General features: G+C 39.5%; 1 protein-coding gene across 3 annotated transcripts in view; it reads right to left on the bottom strand.

Annotated features, from left to right (window-relative positions):
- Nucleotides 1-22329, bottom strand: part of sestd1 (SEC14 and spectrin domains 1) — a 124955-nt gene that overhangs the window by 31679 nt on the left and 70947 nt on the right. For all 3 annotated transcript variants that reach the window (XM_080198900.1, XM_080198901.1, XM_080198902.1), the window contains 4 exons: nucleotides 21923-22020; nucleotides 17055-17110; nucleotides 14336-14547; nucleotides 11960-12082 (listed from right to left, as the gene is read on the bottom strand). In XM_080198900.1, coding sequence (XP_080055026.1) covers nucleotides 11960-12082; nucleotides 14336-14547; nucleotides 17055-17110; nucleotides 21923-22020 — 489 coding nt within the window. The remainder of the gene's footprint in view (nucleotides 1-11959; nucleotides 12083-14335; nucleotides 14548-17054; nucleotides 17111-21922; nucleotides 22021-22329) is intronic.

Here is a 22329-nt window from a genome sequence, read left to right as displayed (position 1 = left end):
ATAATTATGTAGAATAGGTAGATTGTGGCATTGGTTATCATTGAAGCTGATTTGACACTGGAATTGCCATTTTTCATCTTGCCATACCAGCCAAAGCACCCTCTTAAACATGCACAACTAAATATGCATTCAACAGCAGGAAGGAGATACCTATTTAAAGCTATCATCAACAACTTGCAGTAGTCAAGTTTGTAGAATTGCTTGCTAGTTTGATGAGTTGGGTAAAATTAATGATGCCCAGAGACTGCACTGTATGTGGAGATGGCTTTGGCTGTGAATGTAAGGGTTCTAGTCATACCACTTGTTCTCAGTCACTGATACTGTAATTGTAACCCATTTTAAACTGGAGCATGAGATAGAGCTGAGCCAGAGGCATCAAAAAGGAGGCCAAGTTCACATAGAGAGGAGCAGTGGGTAAGGAAGTCTCTCAGCAAGAGGCGTTATCCACTTGGATTTCCCTGTTCCAGCTGGACGATCTGTAAATGCATTACTTGACTACAGTTTTCATGAAAACAACACTAAATCCCCATTGTACAACAGTCACTCACCTTACCATTCTTCTGTTACAGAGCATCATACCTTCCTCTTGGCCACAATGGTGAAATTAAGGCCTCCATAAACCTTACAAACTTCATCCAAAATGCCATTCAACATTCCATACAAGAGTCAACTAATCATACTTGTGTTCTGAGTGCCTGTTTGCAGGTGCCTTTCCTGTACCCCCTCAGAAGCACTTTTTATGAAGCTCATGATCCTGTATGCCTTATTAATCACTTTGTCAACATGCCCTGCCCCCTTCAATAATTTGTGTCCACATACTCCAAGTTCGCTCTGCTCCTGAACCCCTTACAGAAGTGTATCCTTTAATTTATACTGCTTCTCCTCATTCTTCCTACAAAAATGCATCACTTCAGAATTCTCCCCGATAAATTTCATCTGCCACATATCTGCCCATTCAATCATTCTATGTCCTTTTAAAGTCTATCTCTTCACTGTTCACAATTCTTCTAATTTCTGTCATCTGCAAATTTTGAAATTGTGCTTCATATATACAATTCTAGATCACTGAAATAAATCAAGAAAAGCACGGTTCTGGTACAGACCACTGGGGAACACTACCACACAACATACTGAGTCTGGAAAACAACTGTTCACTACTACTCTGTTTCCTGTCACTCAGTCAATTTCAGATCCACTGTTGCTTTTATCTCATCTGCTTCATTTTGCTCGCAAGCTTATTATGACACCTTATCAAATGCTTTTGTGAAAATCGATATATAGCACATTAACCCTGTTACCCTATCAAAAAAGATATGGGATGAAGACAGGAATACTTTTACCTTACATTCTTTAGACTTGGTGACCAGATTAAGGTTTTCTACAACAATACATAATGAAAAGGACTCTTAGAGATAAAATCGTGAAGAGATGGATAGGAACTCGACTTGGCTCCACCAATCAAGTTCTTCAACTGATAATGGAGGGGATTGTACCAATGACAAGTTCAGGGATGTGTCAAACTATGAGCATTATGGTAATAAATACAACATCTGTGAGTGCTTCCAGTAACAGACTCCATAAAAGGAATCATGCGGCGATCGAAATGAAACTTTAGTTGATCCACCAGATTCCAATTGGCAACTGCCTTGATGTGGCAGGTTCATGGAAAGAAGTAAATCCATTTGGTTAGACAGCATATTCTCTATCAGTTGCCTCATGTTGTGAGGCAGTCCCTCTGCTCTAGGAGGTTTACTTCTATTTGCTCTACAATTAATTGATGATGGTAACAGAGCACTTAGTAAACCTGGCAATCATAGGATCATATAATCCCTATAGTGCAGAAGGAACCACGCAGCCCAACAAGTCCCCAAAAGATCTTACCCAGGCTTACCCACCAGCCAAATCCCCGTAACCCTGTGTATTATCATGGCCAATCTACCTAACCTGCACATTTTGGACAGCTAGAGCAAACTGAAGCACCCTGAGGAAACTTATGCTTGCATGGGGAGAACATGCAAACTTCACACAGATAGTTACCCAAGACTGGAATCAAACTTTGGCCATTTGAGCTGCGAGACAGCAGTGCCACTGTGCTGCCCAGATTGTTGCAGGACTCACAGATGATTTATTCCTAATTTTCTAATGCAGACAATCCAATTTGCATCTGACTGATTGCAACAACCAGCATTCTGCTATTTTCAAAGATCATGACATGTATGAATCTATAGGTGCTTTTGATTGGCCTGCTCGTGATCTTGTTTTCCTTTTCAGATTTAGTGACAAAGTCAATACTGATATCGTGATATAATATGGGCTGTCACAGCAGCAAGTAACAATGTTAAGCATAAGTTCAGCCACATGTATGCTAAAATATGCACAAGAAATAAACCTTTTGTATCATGAACATATCCACACATACACATCCTCATCCACACATTACAAAGACAACTGCCACTGAAACGCTAAAATATGTGAAATCTTTCCTGATTAGGTTTGGTAACTGTTTATGTATGTTATTATATCCATTAAGCCCCTTTCATTTATATTCATATGTTTTGATTTTTGGAGTGCTACCTTTTAAAACTCTTGGCTATTGCTACTGAGAAGTAGATTGTTTCATAAAATTGAGTGTGATACTTTAAAGATACATCAGATCAACAGAAAAATAATTGTGCACTGAACAATAAACGCATATTATACTATTTCACTGGAGGACATTTGGATGAATCACAGTCATATAATTAATACAATCATAGAAACAACACAAGGATTAACGAAGGTAGTCATTGTATGCAAAAATTTTCAAAAGTCATTTGAAAAAGTACCATCTCACAGACCTAATCAGAAAGTAGAAGCACAGAAGATGGTAACTTCGGCATGTAATTGGATAGGAGATGTAGAAAGTAGTAGTGACCTGATGTTTTTCTGGCTGGAGAGTCAGGATAAAGGGGTGTTTTTCAGGATGGCAGCCGTTGACTAGTGGTGCGCCTCAAGGGTCAGTGCTGGGACCACAACTTTTTACGATATACATTAACAATTTGGAAGGAGGAGCTGAAGGCACTGTTGCTAAGTTGGCAGACGATATAAAGTTATGTAGAAAGACAGGTAGTATTGAGGAAGCAGGGGCTGCAGAAGGACTTGGACAGGTTAGGAGAGTGGGCAAAGAAGTGACAGATGGAATACAATGTGTGAGATCATGCACTTTGGAAGGAGGAATGGAGGCATAGACTATTTTCTAAATGAGAAAATGCTTAGGAAGTCAGAAGCACAAAGGGGCTTGGGAGTCAATGTTTAAGATTCTCTTAAGGTTAACTTGCAGGTTCAATCGGCAGTTAGGAAGGCAAATGCAGTGTTAGCATTCATGTCAAGAGGGCTAGAAGTCAAGAGCAGGGATGTGCTTCTGAGGCTGCATAAGGCTCTGGTCAGACCCCATTTGGAGTATTGCGAACAGTCTTGGGCCCCATTTCTAAGGAAGGATGTGCTGGCCTTGGAAAAGGTCCGGACAAGGTTCACAAAAATGATCCCTGGAATGAAGAGCTTGTTGAACGAGGAACAGTTGAGGACTGTGGGTCTGTACTTGTTGGAGTTTAGATGAATGAGGGGGCATCTTATTTAAACTTACAGGATACTGCAAGGCCTGGATGAGTGGATGTGGAGAGGATGTTTCCACTAGAAGGAAAAACTAGAACCAGAGGGCATAAACTCAGGCTAAAGGGATGATCCTTTAAAACAGTATCACAACACCAGATTAAAGTCCAACAGGTTTATTTGGTAGCACGAGCTTTCAGAGCATTGCCCCTTCATCAGATGACTTACCTGATGAAGGGGCAATGCTCCGAAAGCTCGTGCTACCAAATAAACCTGGGACTTTATCCTGGTGTTGTGAGACTACTTACTGTGCCTACCCCAGTCCAACGTTGGCAACTCCACATCCTTTAAATTAGAGATGAGAAAGAATTTCTTCAGAGAGTGGTGAATTTGTGGAAGTCTTTGCCACAAAAGACTGTGGAGGCCTGGTTATTGAGTGTCTTTAAGATAGAGATAGAGAGGTTCTTGATTAATAAGGGGATCAGAGGTTATGAGGAAAAGGCAGGAGAGTGCAGATGAGAAAAGTATCAGCCATGATTGAATGGCAGAGCAGATTCAATGGGCTGAGTGGCCTAATTCTGCTCGTATGTCTTATGGAGAAAAGTATGCACTGCTGATAATCAGGGGTTAGTAATATGACCATTGCTTTTCTTTTATACAAAAGAATTTGGATTTGGGGAGAGGGAGTAGAATTTTGATCTTTATGGAAGATACAATACGAGACAACTTAGTAAATAGTGAGTAGAGTAGTTGCACATTTTAGGATAACACAGACAGACTAGAAACATGCAACTTAATGTGGAAAAGTGTAAAGTGTTGCACTTTGGGATGAACAACATGGTGAGGCACGATAATCTAAATAATTATTTTGAGGGGTTGCAAAAACAGAGGGATCTCAGGGTGCAAATTCACAATCATTGAAGATGGCATATCAAGTTGATAAGGCAATTAGAAAGGTCATGGAATACTTAATTTTGTAAATGGGTATATTGGACAGAGGGAGCCTTTGTTTCATCCCCACTGAGACAGGTTTATCCTTCCTTCAGTACAGAGACAAAAACTGTACACAATACTCCAGATATAGTTTCACCAAAGCCCTATACAATTGTAACAAGACTTCCTGACTCATGTAACCCAATCCCTTTGTAATATAGGTCAACATACCATTTGTCATCTGAATTGCTTGGCTGTTCCTGCATGTTAACACTCCATGTTTTATGTACTAGGTACTCAAATCTCTCTGAACACCAACATTTAATAGTCTCTCACCATTGTGCACCTCAGGCAAATTGGCTTTCTTCTGTTTTAAGATTCTATTCCATGAGTACACCTTTCACAAAGTCATTATAGATTTAAGCAGTCAAACATTTGGTAAATTTTATACTCGGCAATTTGGTATATTACTGGCAATAATACAATTATACTTTTGCTATCTCACATGGCTCCCTTAACTATATTTTAATTGTATGCAAGTAATGGGCATGAAACGGTGAAACTGTGCATGAAACAGACTGAAACTGTGGTTGTTGGGTTCGGTGGTGTGGTCTTGTAATAAATAATTCTAAATATAAAAGTGTGTAAAGACTGGCTCCAGTTCTATCCTTCAATAACTGACATTCATTAACTGGAAGCGAACATTATATTTAACAGATATTTGGATAATTAATATTTAATTACTTACTAAAACAATTTGCAGGATTGGATCAAGATAAATTACCATAGTTAATTGTACCATTTCCTAGTTAAAGGCAGTTTCAGCAAACTGCCAAGCAGTCACGAGCTGAACACTAGTCTGAGATCACATTTTCCAACATTCTGCAGCAATAAACTTGTTAATCATGCAGATGAAAACAGAATTTCACAATTATAACAATGAAAGTAACCTTCTTTATAAATAACTCCAATTAATTGACACAATGTAATAATAATCTATAATCTACTTTGTGTCTTGTTGGGAAATATTCTGAGAGGTGGTGATGGTGATGTAGTGGTTATGTCATTGGTTAATAATCCAGAGACCCAAGTTAATGGTCTGGGGATTTGGGTTTAAATCTCACCATGGAGCTGGGTGGAATTTAAATTCAATTAATAAATTTGTAAATAACAATTAGGCACATTAATGGTGACCATGAAGCCATCAGGGATTGTCATAAAAACCCATCTGATTCATCAATCCCCAAAGAAAATAAATCTGCCTTTCATGCTTAACTGGTCTGGCGAAGGTCTGCTGACTTTTAACTATTGGCTGAAATGGCTTAACATGCCACTTAGCTACATCAAACTGTGACAAAGACAAAGAGGAATTAAGCTGGACGGACCACCCAATCTCAATGTAGGTACTGGAAATGACAAAGGCACACTCAGGCTATTGAGACTGCAAAGTCCTCCTTCCTAACACCTGGAGACTTGTGCCAAAATTGGAACAGTTGCTCCACAGACCAAACCAAGCATCATCCTGGCATAGACATACTCACTGAATCATAGTTAACAATGTCCCATAACCACCAGCATCATCCCTGGAAGTTGTGGTACAGTGGCTTACAGTCAAGAGGGAGTTGTCCTGGGAATCCTCTACATTGACTCTGGAATCCATGAAGTCTCATAGCATCAGGTCAAATAAAGACAAGAAAACTTCGTGCTGATTATCACCTACCGCACACCCCTCAGTGGATGAATTGATACTCCTCCATGTTGGACACTAGATGTACTGAGGGTGCCTTGGGGACAGAATGTACACAAGGTGAAGGTCTTCAATGACCATCACCAAGAGTGGCACAGTAAACCATTACTAACTGAGCTGGCCGAGTCCTGAAGGATATCACAATTAAGACTGGATCTGTGGCAGGTGGTGAGGGAATCAATAAAAGAGAAAACCTACTTGATCGCATCCTCACAGATCTATCTGCTAACGATGCATCGGTCCCATGAGAGCACTGATAGAAGTGACCACCGCACAGTTATGGAAACAAATTCCTGTCTTTACATTGAGGATGCCTTCCATTGTATTATGCTGCACACCACCTTACTGGCCAGTTAATTTAATATCAGTTGTGGGCAAGCTTATTTGGGATAGAATTCATAATCGTATAGAAAAATGTGGGGCAATTAGGCAGAACCAACATGGATTTCTTGCTGGAATTTGTGAGGAGGTCACAGAGAGCAATGTCAATGGATAATTTTTGGGCTGGAGGAAGGCTGGTAATGGTGTTCCCAGAGTTTGGAATTGGGACTCTTGCTTTTCCTGACATAGTAATGATCTAGATTTTGGTGATCAGGTGACAATTTCAAAATTTGCAGATGGCACAAAATTTGGAAGCATTATAATCTGTCAGAAGGACAGTGTAAAACTTCGAAGGGACATAAACAAGATGATGGTGGAGTGGGAAGATAGGTGGCAGATGAAGTTCAATATGGAGAAGCATGAGGTGATGCACTTTGTTGGGAAGAATGTGGACGGACAATTAAATTACAGGATAAAATTCTTAAGGGAGTGCACGAGCAGAGAGTCCAGTGTAAATTTGCATAGATCATTCAAGGTAGCAGGACAGATGGAGAGAACAGTTAATAAAACATAGTATTCTGGGTTTTATTAATAGGCACGATGTGGGTATGCCAGCATTGGACTGGCGTAAACACAGTAAAAAGTCTGACAACACCAGGTTTTAGTCCAACCGATTTATTTGATAATAGACTCACAAGCTTTCGGGGTTAGTCCCTTCTTCAGGTGAATGGAGAGTTCTGGCCTCAGACAGAGCATATAAAGCACAGACAGTTTACAGATTACTGATTAGAATGCGAATCCTTACACCTAACCTGCTGTTCAAGACCTGAAGTGGCTGACAATGTGAGTGGAAGGCGCACTGATCACAGGTTAAAAAGAGATGTGTATTGTCTCCAGACAGTACAGTAAGTGAGGTTTTGCAAACCCAGGCAAGTCACGGGGTTACAGATGGATCTTGGGTTCATGTCGCACTATCTGTAACCCCGTGACTTGCCTGGGTTTGCAAAACCTCACTTACTGTACTGTCTGGAGACAATACACATCTCTTTAAACTGTGATCAGTGCTCCTTCCACTCACATTGTCAGCCACTTCAGGTCTTGAACAGCAGGTTAGGTGTAAGGATTCACATTCTAATCAGTAATCTCTAAACTGTCTGTGCTTTATATGCTCTGTCTGAGGCCAGAACTCTCCATTCACCTGACGAAGGGACTAACCCCGAAAGCTTGTGAGTCTATTATCAAATAAAATCGGTTGGACTAAAACCTGGTGTTGTCAGACTTTTTACTACTTTTATTAATAGGGGCATAGAGTACAAGAGCAAGGAAATTATGCTGAACTTATTAGATCTCATCTGGAGTACTGCGTACAGTTCGACACAGTTCCACCTGCCTGAGATCCAGTCTTAACAGTGATATCCTTCAGGACGCGGTTAGTAATGATGTTACTGAGCTACTCTTAGTGATCGTCATTAAAGACTCTTGTCCAGAGTACACTTCAGTACATCAGCACACAGTACATCTTCCAGTTGGTGTCCAACATGGAGGAGTACTGATTAACTATAGGAAGGATGTGAAAGCATTGGAGAGAGTGCAGAAGTTTACAAGAATGGTTCCAGGGATGAGAAACTTCAGTTTTAAGGATAGACTGGAGAGGTTGGGACAGTTCTCTTTAGACAGAAGAAGGCTAAGAGGAAATTTGATATCAATGCTCAAAATCATGAGGAGATTAGATAGAGGGAATAGGGAGAAACTGTTCCTGCTCGTAGAAGGATCATGGACAAGAGGACAGAGATTTCAAGTGATTTGCAAAAGAAGCAAATGTGATGTGGGGAAAAATTTTTTCACATGAGCGGTTTGTCTGGACTGCGCTGCCTGGAAGTATGGTGGGGATACATTTAATTGAAACATTCATGAGGGAATTAGATGATTACTTTAATAGAAACTATGTGCAGGTGGACAGGGAAAAGGCAGTGGAATGGCACTAAATCACGATGCTCATTTGGAGAGCCGGTGCAGACACGATGGGCTAAATAGCCTCCTTCTGAACCATAACCATTGTGCGATTCTGTGAAATAAGACAGATTTCAAACAGATCTCAAAAATCAAAACTAGCCTTTCATGAGGTGTTGTGGGCTATCAACATCAGAACTGTGTTCAAGATCTGAATGCATGGCTCAGAATATCACCCTCTCATTACTGTCAAGCTGGGGATCACCCCTGGTTTAAATAAGAGTTCAGATATCACAACAAGAGAAACATCAGGCATACTTAAAGATGGCAACCTGGTGAAGCTACAACACAGGACTGTCGCCAAAGGCTCTATCACATGACAAACAGGGGAACCAGCGATAGGCAGGGCTAAGCAATCCCAAAACAAACAGATGAGGTCCAAGCTCTGTAGTCTTGTTGCACCCAATCATGAATGGCGGTGGACAATTAAACAACAAACTGGAGAAGGAGGCTCCACAAATATCCCTATCCTCAATGACAGGGATGCCCAGTAGATTAGTGTAAGACAAGGCTGAGCATTTTCAAAAATCTTCAGCCCCAAGTGTCAAATGGATGATCCATTTTGGTCTCCTTCTGAGGTCCCCAGAATCATAAATGCTAATTTGATTCATACCACATGATGTCAAGATACTGCAAAGGCTTTGGAACCTGACAACACTGTACTGAAGACTTGTTGCTCTAGAACTAGCCATGTTCCTCACCAAGCTGTTCCAATACAGCTACAACACTGGTATCAACTTGGCAACATGGAAGATTGCCCAGATATGTCCTGTTCATAAAAAGCAGGACAAATCCAACTCAGCCAAATATCACAACAGTATCAGTGTACTCTCAATCATCAGCAAAGTGATGGGACATAATGTCAACAGTGCTATCACTTACTTATCAATGTCCAGGGCCACTCAGTTCCTGATCTCGTTACAGACTTGGCTTAAAATGGAAAAACCTGCTGAACTCAAGGAAGGAAGGTGAGAGTGACAGGCTTGACATCAAGGCTTCATTTGGCCAAGTGTGGCATCATGGAACCCTAGCAAAACTGAAGTCAACAGGAATAGCTGTGAAAACTCTCCACTGGTTGGAGACATACTTAGCACAAAAGAAGGTGGTTGTGGTTTTTGGAAGTCAAGCCTCTCAGTCCCAGGGCATTGCTGCAGGATTGTAGGGTCCTAGGTCCAACCATCTTCAGCAGCTTCATCGATGACCTCCTCTCCATCATAAGGTTAAAGTAATAATGTTTGTGATGTTTAAACAATTTTCAGTATCTTTCGCAACGCTTAGACACAACAGTAGTCCATATCCATATGCAACAAAACCTAGGTAACTGTAAAGTTTGGGCTGATAAGGGGCCAGTAATATTTGTACCACACAAGAGTCAGAAAATAACCATTTCCAATGAGAGAATCTAACCACCTCTCCTTGATATTCAATGGCATTACCATTGCTGAGTCCTCCACTTTCCACATCCTGGGAATTACCATTGACTGAACTGCGCAAGTCATAAATAATGCGGCTATAAAAACACGCCAGAGGCTGGGAACTTTGTGACGAATAACTCCCGAAAGTCTGTCCACCATCTACGAGGCACAAGTGAAGAATGTGATGGGATATCCTCCACTTGCCTGGATGAGTGTAACTCTAACAACACTTAAAAGTTTAACACCAGCCAAGACAAACAGCCTCCTTGACTGGCACCCCATCAACCCGCCTTAAACATTCACTTCCTCCAATACCAACACACAGTGGCAGCAGTATGCACCATCTACAACATGCACGACAGCAAGTCACCAAGGCTCCTTCAACAGAATCTTCCAAACCCATGATCAGCTAGAAGAAAAAGGGCAGCAGATATATGGGAATACCACCAACTGCAAGCTCCCCTCCATATCACCCTGTCTTGGAACTGTAACACCATTGCTTCATTGTTGCTCATTCAAAATCCTGGAGCTCACTTCCTAACAGCACTGTGGATGTTCCGACACCACATGGACTGGCAGCAACTCAAGAAGGCAGCTCGCCACTATCTTCTTGAGGCCGATTAGGGATGGGTAACAGATGCTGGCCTAGCTAGCAACACCCAAACCCAGTGAAAGAATTTTTTAAAAATATTGTATTTTAAATCCCAGAGCTGGACCTTAGACTGCAGAAAATCTTCCTTGCTCTAACCAATTCTACTTTTTGACTTGGCAAATCTGTTGCAGGTTTTGATGTCTAATTATTACAAATAATATAAAATCAACATATTATAAAAATAGGAATATATGCTTTAAAAACTGGGACTAAGTTATATTTACATGCCTTAGTTCAATTATCCCTCATTGTCCCTAGTTCACCTGAAGACTATACATGATTTCGATCTCCTAATGCAACATGACCAGTGATCAACTACTAGTACAATTGTTGTGAAGCATAAAGAAAGTTAAGATGTTAGCAATTTCTTGGAAACTCAAATGAAAAGAACATTCCATTCAACTTCATAAAATTATCAGTTTATATATTTTATGTAAGTTAATGATGACGCATGAGTTTAGCTACAGATCTGGGGGCACACCTACACGTTAAACACTCTTGGGAAGACTTTTGCAAATCTTATTTGAGTTTCAGCTCACAATTGTACTGAGTTAAGCATTGAGATGTTTATAAACCATTTATTATTAAGTTGCAACCCATCTTCCATTCTCCTATTTGTCACACACTGTAAATCTGACCCTTAATCTGTTTCCACATTTATATTTTGAAGAGCCATACCAGTCTCAGGTGATGCAACATGACATGCAAAGTTCAGCACTCGTCTAATTTTATCACTGGTTGAAAATTAAGAAGTTACTGTAACATGGCACTGCCACAGGCTTTTTGACTTTTATGAGACATTTTATTTTCAATCACTTTTTACGTAACACATGAACTTGGCATCAAACATTTTTCAGCATTATGGTGTTCTGACAGGTAGCATGGAATGGGCCAATGATGATAAAAATGACAAGATTAAAATTAATTTTTAACTACAGCAACTGTCAGAGACAAGATTAAGAATCATGAGCATTTCCTGTAGTATTCATTGGATACTTTGTAATACTGTACTTTTCAGCAGAATGCCAATCAGATCATTTAGCTTGTTCCAACTTTATTTCATGGGAAAATTGTATATTGTAAAAAGGAGCACACCATGCACATTATTTTAGTATAATTATTTTATTGCAGAAACGTGTTTTAAATTTTTGTTTCTTTCCCTCTAAACAGAAATAATAGTTATAAATCCTAAGAAAATAAACTGGCATCTTGAACTCTTTGCATTTTTAAACCTATTAATTCACATGCATTAAATATACTTCTGTTGTAAACTGCACAAAAACAAATCCTTACGCTGTGCTGGCTTTCTATTTCCTCATGTTTTTGCTGCAAGGCTTGCGAAGCTCGAATAGAATCCCCAATTCCCCACTGAGTCCTCAGTTGTTCTGAGCCAGGTCCTTCCAGCCAGTTCACAACCTGAAGTGAGAAATTAATTTCGTTAACTGAACGAAATTGAACGGCAAATCTTCATCAGGTCAATATTTCTGAAAATCCCTGTAGTGTGAAATAAAACAACACAACAAAAAACTGTGGTACAACCAGATATACTCGGTGACTCAAATAGGAACTCAATAGTGACTCAAATATGTCAGTCAGGCATCAACTATTTAGCAAACCATTTACTGTTCCATTTAAAAATTAAATTTGTAGTGAATGGTCTGGTGATACTGTATAGTAGCACAGTAATGCAGTGTTCTGGAGACTGAGCATGCCACCCTTTACCGCGATTCCTCTGAAATTACTTTCTAATTTCAGTGGGCCATTTGGCAAGAGATGTAGAATGAAAGCAGAGATTTCTACAAATCAGAGAATGGGAAAGGGAGAGGAAAAAAAACAGCATGAAGACTCAACATGCATTGCTCGCGTATCTCTTAGTTGAAAGTTTAAACACAACACAAAGCACACTGCCCAGCTCTCAGGGAAGCTGCTTGAATCATGACAGCAATTGTTTACCAATCCACAAAGTAGTAACATTAATATGTTCAAAATCTATATTTTCCAGTTGTGGAATGCTAACAGTCTTGAAAGAGAAATGGATTCCAAAATAACCAAAATTAGACCACCTCTTCCAAATAAACAATCCTCTTTGAAGATTTATTTAACATTTAAAATGTTTTATTCCTTGATGATCAAGTCAGGGGTCTTTTATTCATTGTGAATGATTCTGGATGTACTCTTCAAGTAGTGCCATTAATTAACCTGCAGGTCAGCTCATCTGGGAAATGGCAGCCTGCAAAAGATTAGTCCTTTCATACGCGTCATTTCTCATTTGCCTCAAAGTATGGACTCATAAGAAACCAGCTTCCAAGATTTTAACGGATTGTTGTCAACCACCACTGACAATGAAAAGTTAAATGAACAAATTTTAAAGACAGATGTTCCAGGTACTGTAAAAGAAATCTTGAAATGCATGAACATTTTACCTCTAGACTCAATATCAAAATGTTCTCTTGGTTTGCTTCCAATTCTCAACTCCTCAAGATTCAGTCCTTCCAAAACTGTGGCAACCTCATCTTAGACTGGATCAAGCCCCACTCAAGCCCTTACTCTTTAGTCTACATTGGCTCTCAGTCCCACATTACCTCAAATTTGGAACTCTCATCCTCAATGGTAAACCCCTCCATGGGTTCATCCCTCATTACCTATGAGGCATGTTGTTGTACTACAACCCATTCTTCCTCAAAGTACCTGCTCCTCTGATTCTAGTCTCTTCTGCATTTAGTGGCTATGCCATCAATTATCTGGACCCAGTGTTGCAAACTGCCCCTATTAAACACCTCATTCTTCGCTTCTTCCCCATTTCATCAGCCTTACAACTCTCGAAGATGTCTGCTCTCCTGCATTCTGGCCATTTATCCAGCCCGGATTTTCATAGCACTATAATTGGCAGCTGTACTTTCTATATCACCAGCCACCATGAACATTGGTCAGAGGCTCTTTTATAAGCCTGGGAAGGGAATGACACCAGTCAAATCTGCCATGTGAAAAAACTAAGTTTACCAAATCCACACATGCAATTGTTTTCTTAAGGCTTGCTGGATAGCAATCAGCAATGAGGAAGAGAGAAATAGTTATTTATACAGTGCCTTTCACAGTCTCAGGATGTCACAAAGTACTCCACGACCAATGAAATACATTTTAGTTTTAGTTTTAAGTCACTGTTGTAATCTAGGGAATGCTGCAGCAAGTATGCACAGAAAGGATCCCACAAATAACAGATTAATAACTGGATACTTGATTTTTTCGTTATGTTGGTTTTGGAGTAAATGTTAGCCAGTACTCCCCTGCTGTTCTTCAAACAGTGCCATGAAAGCTTTAGTTGAACATTCTAAAAGGTGGTATCTTCAATCATGCAGCATACTCTTAAATTGTACTGAAATGTTAATCTAGATCATGTGCCAAGTCTTTAAAATGGAGCTTGAAAAATAATATTCTGACTCAGAGGCAGAACCATAACACCCTTGTTAATTGATCTCTCTTCACCTCAGGGAACCACAGGCCTACTGCAATATCTCAACAGTTAGCTTAGATGAAAAGGAGATAAGAGAACACACGCATGCAATCTGATGACTGAGAGGGCTCAACGTCGCAAGAAGTGAGCACAGTTATTTTAAGATTAAACAATTGCAATTTGTAAAAATTTGCATAACATTCAGAATTATTACACACCTGCATAACTTTTTGTTGTATCTCCTCAAGTTGAGTACGTTTATTACGCTGTCTGCAGACTTCCTGATACCTAGTGTATTGTTCTCGTAGAGAATCCAGTAACTTCACTACTTTGGGCTGAGCTAACAATTCATCATCCATTGGGGACCACGACATACCCCCTTCTAACCCATTAAAGCGGCGCTGCTGCAATTCTGACAGTAGTTCATGACCTTTGGAGTAATTACAGAAAATATTTAAACACTAATTCACATATACCAATGATACAAACATTCCTTACTTCAAAACTGAAACATGCAATTTTGAAACAGACATCTATTTGTTCAAAGGGAGGAACTGATTCAGCGTACAAATACTGTGGCGACAGAAGCAAATCATAGGCTGGGAATTCTGCGGCAAGTAATTCACTTACTGACTTCTCAAAGCCCCTGAGAAGTCAGTAAGTGAGTTACTTGCTGCAGAATTCCTTTACCACCTACAAGGCACAAGTCTGTGATGGAATATACTCAAGTTGCCTGGATGAGTACAACTTCAACAACACTCAAGAGGCTGAACACCATCCAAAACAAAGCAGTCTACTTGACTGGCACCCCATCCACCATCTTAAACGTGTATTCCCCTCAACACCAAAGTGGCAGCAGTACATATCAACAAGATGCATTTCAGCAAATCACCAAAGCATCTTCCAAAGCCACAACCTCTATCAACTAGAAGGTGAAGGATAGCAGATATATGGGAACACCATCACCTGCAAATTCACCTTCAAGCCACACACAATCCTGATTTAGAACTATATTGCCATTGCTTCACTGTCACTGGATCAAAATCTTGGAACTCCCTTCCTAAGATTACTGTGGTGCATCTAAACCATGTGGAATAGCAGTAGTTCAAGAATGCAGCTCACACCACCTTCTCAAGAGTAATTGGGGATGGGCAACAAATGCTGGCCTGGCCAGTGACACCCACATCTCATGAAAAAATTAAAATATTTTCTCAGGCATTTATTATGCCCTTGCAAGTACAATGATTTCTGCTTTATGTGCATTTCTTAGACACTTTAACAAATCCTCTTCGTAAAGAAGTCTTGCCGTTATGTCACCTCCCATTACTGAGATAATATAGAGACTGCCCTAAGGGAACTAAAAGAAGAATTTGACATCTTATCGCTTAATGCCAAACTGAGGGAGCATTTATTTGTGATTAGTATTCATGCACCTCATTTAGCACATGAAATAACAACAGAATTCAAATATTTGGATTTTAGTTTTCATGTTGCATCATGAAAATGCCCTGTTCATACCAAAGAAAGTTTCAGACATCAACAAAAAGGAAATCTGTCTACTCTCCCACAAGAAGAGAGGTGATTGCAACGGCCTGGATCAGAGCACAAAATAACACATACTAAGCCTTATCTAAAGTAAACTTGTCAGCAACGTTGAGTGAACATGGGTGGAATTTAGAGTTTTCCGTAATTTCCGAGATTTTCACCACAGCAAAGAGTCTCTCCATACTGGTAGTCATCCAAGCCATAATGCAGGAAATGCAGCAGCCCATATGAAAACAGCAAGTTCCTATAAACAGCAAAGTGATACTGACCAAGTCAACGTTTTTATGCTGTTGATTGAGGGATAAATATTGGCCAAGACACTGGGAATAACTCCCCTGCTTTGCATTGGGAGTAACTCAACTCTTCTCCAAAATAGTGTCATTGAAACTTTTACAGTAGATCAGTATTCAATTTACCTTCTCATTTGAAAAGTAGCATTTGACAGTACAGCATTCCCCCAGTACTACAACAGAGTGTAGGCCTAGACTATTGTGCACAAGTCCCACAACATTTTGACAGTGGCAAAAGTGGTACTCATCAAGCCGCAGCTTACAGCTTAAGAACCTTTCATGATCCCATTTATTCTATGTCTGTGGGAAGCTAAACATAGAAACAACTGAGCAGAATAGGCCTTTTTTCCATATATATACGGAACATAACATATCCATTATTGGAATAGATTGCATCAATTGATAGCACTGGACCAAAGGCAAAAGTTTGAAGTTTATTCAAGGTTAGCAGGTGCATGAATTATACATAATTAAAAACAGAAAAACTCAGCAGCCTTGGCTGCATCTGTGAAGAGAGAAACAGAGTTGACATTTTGAGTCCGTAAGACTATGTTTTTCTCTTGATGAACAGCAACAAAACAGTACTGCCTGTCAGAACCAAAAATGGGGGAATTGGATCAGAAATTACTACAATACGGGAGCAGGTACGGCGCCCATTTGTGTGAGACTGACTAATTCACATATGTTTGGAAGCTAAATAGACAATAAACTTTTTAATTGCCAAAAAAGTGGGCATGTTCTAAAAAAACTCACTATAATTTATAAGATAACTACGTTTATAGAGGATTGTGCATGAAAAAGGAGTCTCTCCTTTTAAACATCTGAAAAGACCAATATCACAAGATTATCTGACTTGTAATACATACACATAAACACACAGCTGTTATTAGCGGAAGTAACTCAAGTTTTTTTTTAAAAAAGTGGCATTGATATTTAAGCTGCTATCCTATACATAAACAATCCAAAACAGATGCAGAGGTACCACTTGGACCTGATTTTGCAGAACAAATCAGTTTCACAAGTTAATTGCATAATTAAATTTAGTATTTTCTATGGCAATTAAAATACTTTTGAAGACTTAATATTCATTAGAAAAAGCTACCTGTTTGCAAAACCGTTTCTGGATCCACGGAAGGAAGAAAACTGTATTCCACAGGTCTATCAATGTAAACAAGAAGTTAAACTTTCTAGATGCCACACAGGGTGCAAAAACAAAATTACAGAGAGCAGTTTCAGAACATAAAAATAAAAATTGGATTGCCAAACATTTCAAAAAAGAGTTGAGAAAGTACTAGAAACTGCAAAATACATCAGTTTGTCCTTGGATATCTGTGCATTGTGCAAACCTATTTGGTGGTACTGATAGGTACTGTATAAAATCTTATGCATAACAATAATAACTTAGATTTATTTTAATAAATCTCACAACACCAGGTTGAAGTGCAACAGGCTTATTTGGAATCATGAGCTTCTGAAGTGCTGCTCCTTCACTCACCTGAAGGAGCAGCAGCCCTCTGAAAGCTCATGATTCCAAATAAACCTGTTGGACTGTAAGATGATGTTGTGCAACCTCTTACTGTGCCCATCCCAAGGAATGACACCGAACCACACAAGAGATTATGAGGACAGATCACCAAAAGCTGTTTCAAAGAATTAGATTTTAAGAAGTGTCTTAAAGGGGAAATGTGATGTGAAGAGCTGCAGAGGGGTAAAGAGGTAATTTCAAAGTTTGGGGCCCAGTCAACTGAAGGCACTCAATGGTGGAGTAATTATCACTAAAAATGCACAATAAATTTGTCGAAGAGTGGTGCAGAGAAAGGAAATTAAAAAGGGCAAAAGTAGAAATAAATTGATGGGTGCAGGTCTGAAGTGGAAGTGAAAATACGATCGTGAATTGAAGCAGGGAAAGCTCTAATTACATAGATGTATTATAAAGAAGCTAAGGTACATAAAAACAGTATAGTAAAAAGGCAATAGGAAATAGATAGTGGTAATAAAAAGTAATCCAGAGTTCAAGTCTGAGGTCCTGTGGTGGAATAATGACAACTCAGGAAAGTGGAATCAGCATGAAGTCATTAACGAGCTGTTATTGGAGTTAGAAGGCTGGTAAAACAAGTTCAGAAGCTGTTAGGTATAGCGTATTGGAGGATGTACTGATAGACGTATTTCCAATGGAATGAAGATCCAAGTGATGTGAAGACTCAGATGCAAAGACTGGAGTACACACAAGATCTAAAAGCAGCAGCAGATTTCTCTGCTGATATTTTGATCAGGAGCGGACTGAAGCTGAAAAACCAGTCAAACCAGTGGTCTGCAGGGTGACCAACTCCTAATGAAAAATAAAGGACACTTTTACCATGGGAGCAGGGGTGAGGGAGGGTGACAGAGAGTTTTTATTATTTGTTCATGGGAGTCCATCCCTAATTGCTCTCTGGAAGATAATGGCATATTGCCTTCTTAAAGGCTACAGGCCATGTGTTGTATGAACGCCCAAAATATTGTTTGGAAGGGAGTTCAAGAATTTCGATTCAGCAATGTTGAAGGATGGGGTGCTTAAAAGAAGAAAGGCAGGGTGGGAGGAGGATGCACCTTAACAAGCTAGCAAAGCAAAGCTTCACGAACTATTTTTAATACGGCCCCATTTTAACATTTGAAAATGAACACGTCCCCAGACGCCAACAAAGGCAAAATGGCAATAAGGTAGCATCATGACATTCAGTATAGAATTCAAAAAGTTCACATATTACATAGATCAACATACTATATGTAAATAGGCATCTGTACTTTAAAAGTAATTAGCAAAAAAATGACCGTAACTTCCAAGCTCCAAGGCACCCTCAAAGATGCACTGAAAACCCCTCCCTAGAGGTTCACAGGTAAGGTTTAAAGAGCAAGCTTCCCTGGATAATCGAGTTACACTGTCAAACATCCGAAAACGTGATTTCAATTGCGAACTTCGGATGGTTACATCAATAATTACCCAGAAAAGGCTAGAATAAAACCTCTTTCACAGACCCACATATAGAGCCTCCACAGGACTCTTCTCACATCCCGAATCCCCAGGGATCCTCCCCACCCACTGACTATTCCTGCCCATGTGACTTCCCACCTTGCAGTGTTTTCCCTCATCCCTCAGACTTCACTTGCCCCGGGACTACACCTCCTGAAGGGAATGCCCCACCCACAGAATTTCCCTCACATCCAAGACGATTCTTTGCCACACTCCCTCACCAGGCCCAAATCTCACCCCACCCCGCTCCTCCAGATCCAATTCAATTAAATGACGCCCCCCCCTCCCCCATGCCCCTTCTGGCCACAGATGCATGGTTATAAGGTCATAGAATCCCTACAATGCAGGAGGCCATTCAGCCCATCATGCTGCACCGATAACAATCCGACACAGGCCCCAGCTCTGTAACCGCATCCTTACACTAAGGGGCAATTTAGCATAGCTAATCCACGTAACTTGCACATCTTTGGTCTGTGGAAGGGGAAACTGAAGCACCTGGTAGAAATTCATGCAGACATGGGGAGAACATGCAAACTCCACAGAGACGGTCACTCGAGGCCAGAACTGAACCTGGGTCCCTGATTCTGTGAGGTAACAGTGCTAACCACTGTACTGCCCAAGTACAATGGGGAGCTCCCTTGGGAAATGACTGTACAGGAGCCATCTTGAATTTCATAGGTTGATCCTGGCCTCAGGCAGGTTAAACACTGTACCTCAAATTGAAATATACTAAGTTATACATCTATATTTCCTTTGTTTAAAACTGCTTGGTATAATTCTGAGAACATGCTTGGCTAAAGACTAAGGGCACGATCTTGCCTGCTGTTCAAGTCCCACGTCGCTGCTGCAGCAGCGACGGAGAATTTGGCACTCAGCCAAATCTCCATTCACTACAACGGGACTAGAAAATCCTGCCAGCTTGAACAGCCACCAAGATTCCACCCTATGAATTTAAATGAATGCCAAGATAAATCTGCAAGAAGTTCTGAGAAGGCACAACTATATATGGTATTATTTGCATACAACAAATTAGCTTTTTTAAACTTTTCTGGAATGGTTCAAGAATGCTGCATAAACAATTTCCAGTATACTGCATACCTCTCTGCCAACTGAAATTCAAGTGTAGGATTAGAATTGACAAAAAAATAAATCTAGGTAAATTGGAGATGCAATGACCTGCATATGTAGGAAGGTCACTGAAATACTAACTTAATATTAATTGATGAAATTGTTTTGCATTGCCAGCATTTTTATTTTATCAGGTCCAAACAAGACATTAATCATCGAACAAGTTCAAAATTAGGAAGCCAGAAGTATAAAAAATGAATCATGTGGAATCTTTTTACGAACATAGTCAAGAATTAAGTCAACACAAAAAGTCATTGAAGTAAACGGTATATGAATTTTTGAAATACAATTGTTCTGTAGAGAGATACAATTGAGGAATATGGTCATAAGATGCATAGATTGGTTCATGAAAAACAAATGGGCTTCTTGGCATTAATGGTCTTTTCTTCTTCTTAAAAGCATTATTCTAATCTAGTAATCGGTTTTATTTATAAAAATGTAATCCAGTTTGAATAATTTCACAACTAACGATCGCTGAGTTTTTATTTTTAAGAAGCATTACATCCTCTTTTAAGTTGAGTTTTATAGCCATCTGAAACATTGCACATCCCAAGCATTGCTTTATTATTAGTGGCTTGGCCTGTAATGACTCTGGAAGGCACATTAAGGTTATTAAATGTCATTTGTGAAAACGATTTAGAGTTTTGTCTGTTGTTAACTGCCATTAAAATGCTACACGCTGTAATACCTACAGTGAAAGGCTAAAAATAATGGGCAGAACTTTCAACATGCGAGTGGATGAAAAGTGAGTAGTATTAGATGAGCTGGCCATTAAAAACAGAAATTGGATTCCAATCAGAATTCCATTCCAATGGAAAGATTGATCAGAACAGAAGAAGGAACTTGCTGCCACAGAAGGTATCTGAGGCACACAACCTGAGGGAGAAAGAAACTGAAGGATGTGCTGATGAGGTTCAACGAGGAAAGGTTGGCTGCTGTGGACCATAGACATTGGCATACCGCCCACTGAGATAGATGGTCCGTTTCTGTAGTAGAAATACTTCATAAAGTGTTTTACCTCACCTCTGAAATTGAAGGTTTTGATGAATGTGTTGCTCTTATATGAATTTTACTGTATTCAAGGTCAAGGATATTGATTCGAAAAATGAGATGTTTGAACGTAGGTACCATATTTTCTTCCTTTAGGACTTTCCTTAAAAATCAAGCATCTGTCTGATTATCCCAGGGCCATTTTCCAAAATAGGACGGGGATGTCATAGCAGACCAATTCAATTATCTAAGGGTCCACCAATTTTCCAGTCAGCCTTGAAGTCCCAGAGGCATCATGGAACACTGTAGCTGCCTGGAAACAGTTTCCAATCAGCAGAAAATGTTGAAGCGATTGCATCTTCAATCGAGGGACACTCCGGAACTCGTACCACAAAGATGGCCTATTGCTCCTTCTGAACTGAAGCGCTTCTGGATGGCCTTCCAGCTTCAAGAGTCCTTAATTGGATAGCAAATCCATCCCCTGGCTATTAATTGGCAAAGTTAGGAAAACTGTTTGCCCCATAATGCAGAATTTGGTCCTTACTTGAGTTGACAGTCGAGTCATGAAACCCAAGAGGAAAATCCAGCCCATAATCTTTAACATCTATAGGCTTGAAAATATCAGAGACAAAAATCGGTACTTTATGAAGAAAGAGGAGAAACTTTCAAATGAATTAACCCTTTACAAATCCGTGTGATAAAAAGAGGAAGTAGCAATCTTAAAGAAATCTGAGGCTGAGTTTGTATTAGACATGACTGCAAAGAAAATTAAAGAATAAACTTAAAGTCATAATAAAGTTATAATGAAACAATAAATCATTACATACACATTTTATTCCTACCTTTCTTTCTCCTGTTGATTGCCTCTCTCAGATCCATTATTAATTAGAGCAAGTTCATCCAGCAGTGACGTAGATTCCTTTGTAAATTTTTCAAAGACCTAAGTTCAATAAGAAAAATACTTTCTCCTCAATTATTCAGCTTTAAAAATTCCACTTCCAAGTTGCTATTCAAGCTCAAATTAACTTGCACAAAACAGATGCAGAATACCATTTGAATTCAACAATAAGAATCGGATTGATAAAAAAACTACTTTTCATTCAGTAAAATATTATGAGCAAAAATCTGAAAAGTCTTTTAATTCACCAAAATCATTAAAGAAAAATATAAACATTTCTTAATCATTGCAATCTTGCCAGCAAAATTGCTTTTATATCTTAAGTGATCCATCCTTGTTTTTCTTGAACAT

Source organism: Carcharhinus amblyrhynchos, chromosome 11 (genome assembly GCF_965287045.1).
Source record: "Carcharhinus amblyrhynchos chromosome 11, sCarAmb.v2.hapA, whole genome shotgun sequence".
Taxonomy (NCBI): Eukaryota; Metazoa; Chordata; class Chondrichthyes; order Carcharhiniformes; family Carcharhinidae; genus Carcharhinus; species Carcharhinus amblyrhynchos.
The sequence above is the reverse complement of the archived record's forward strand: the minus strand, read 5'-3'. Positions and strand labels throughout refer to the sequence as shown.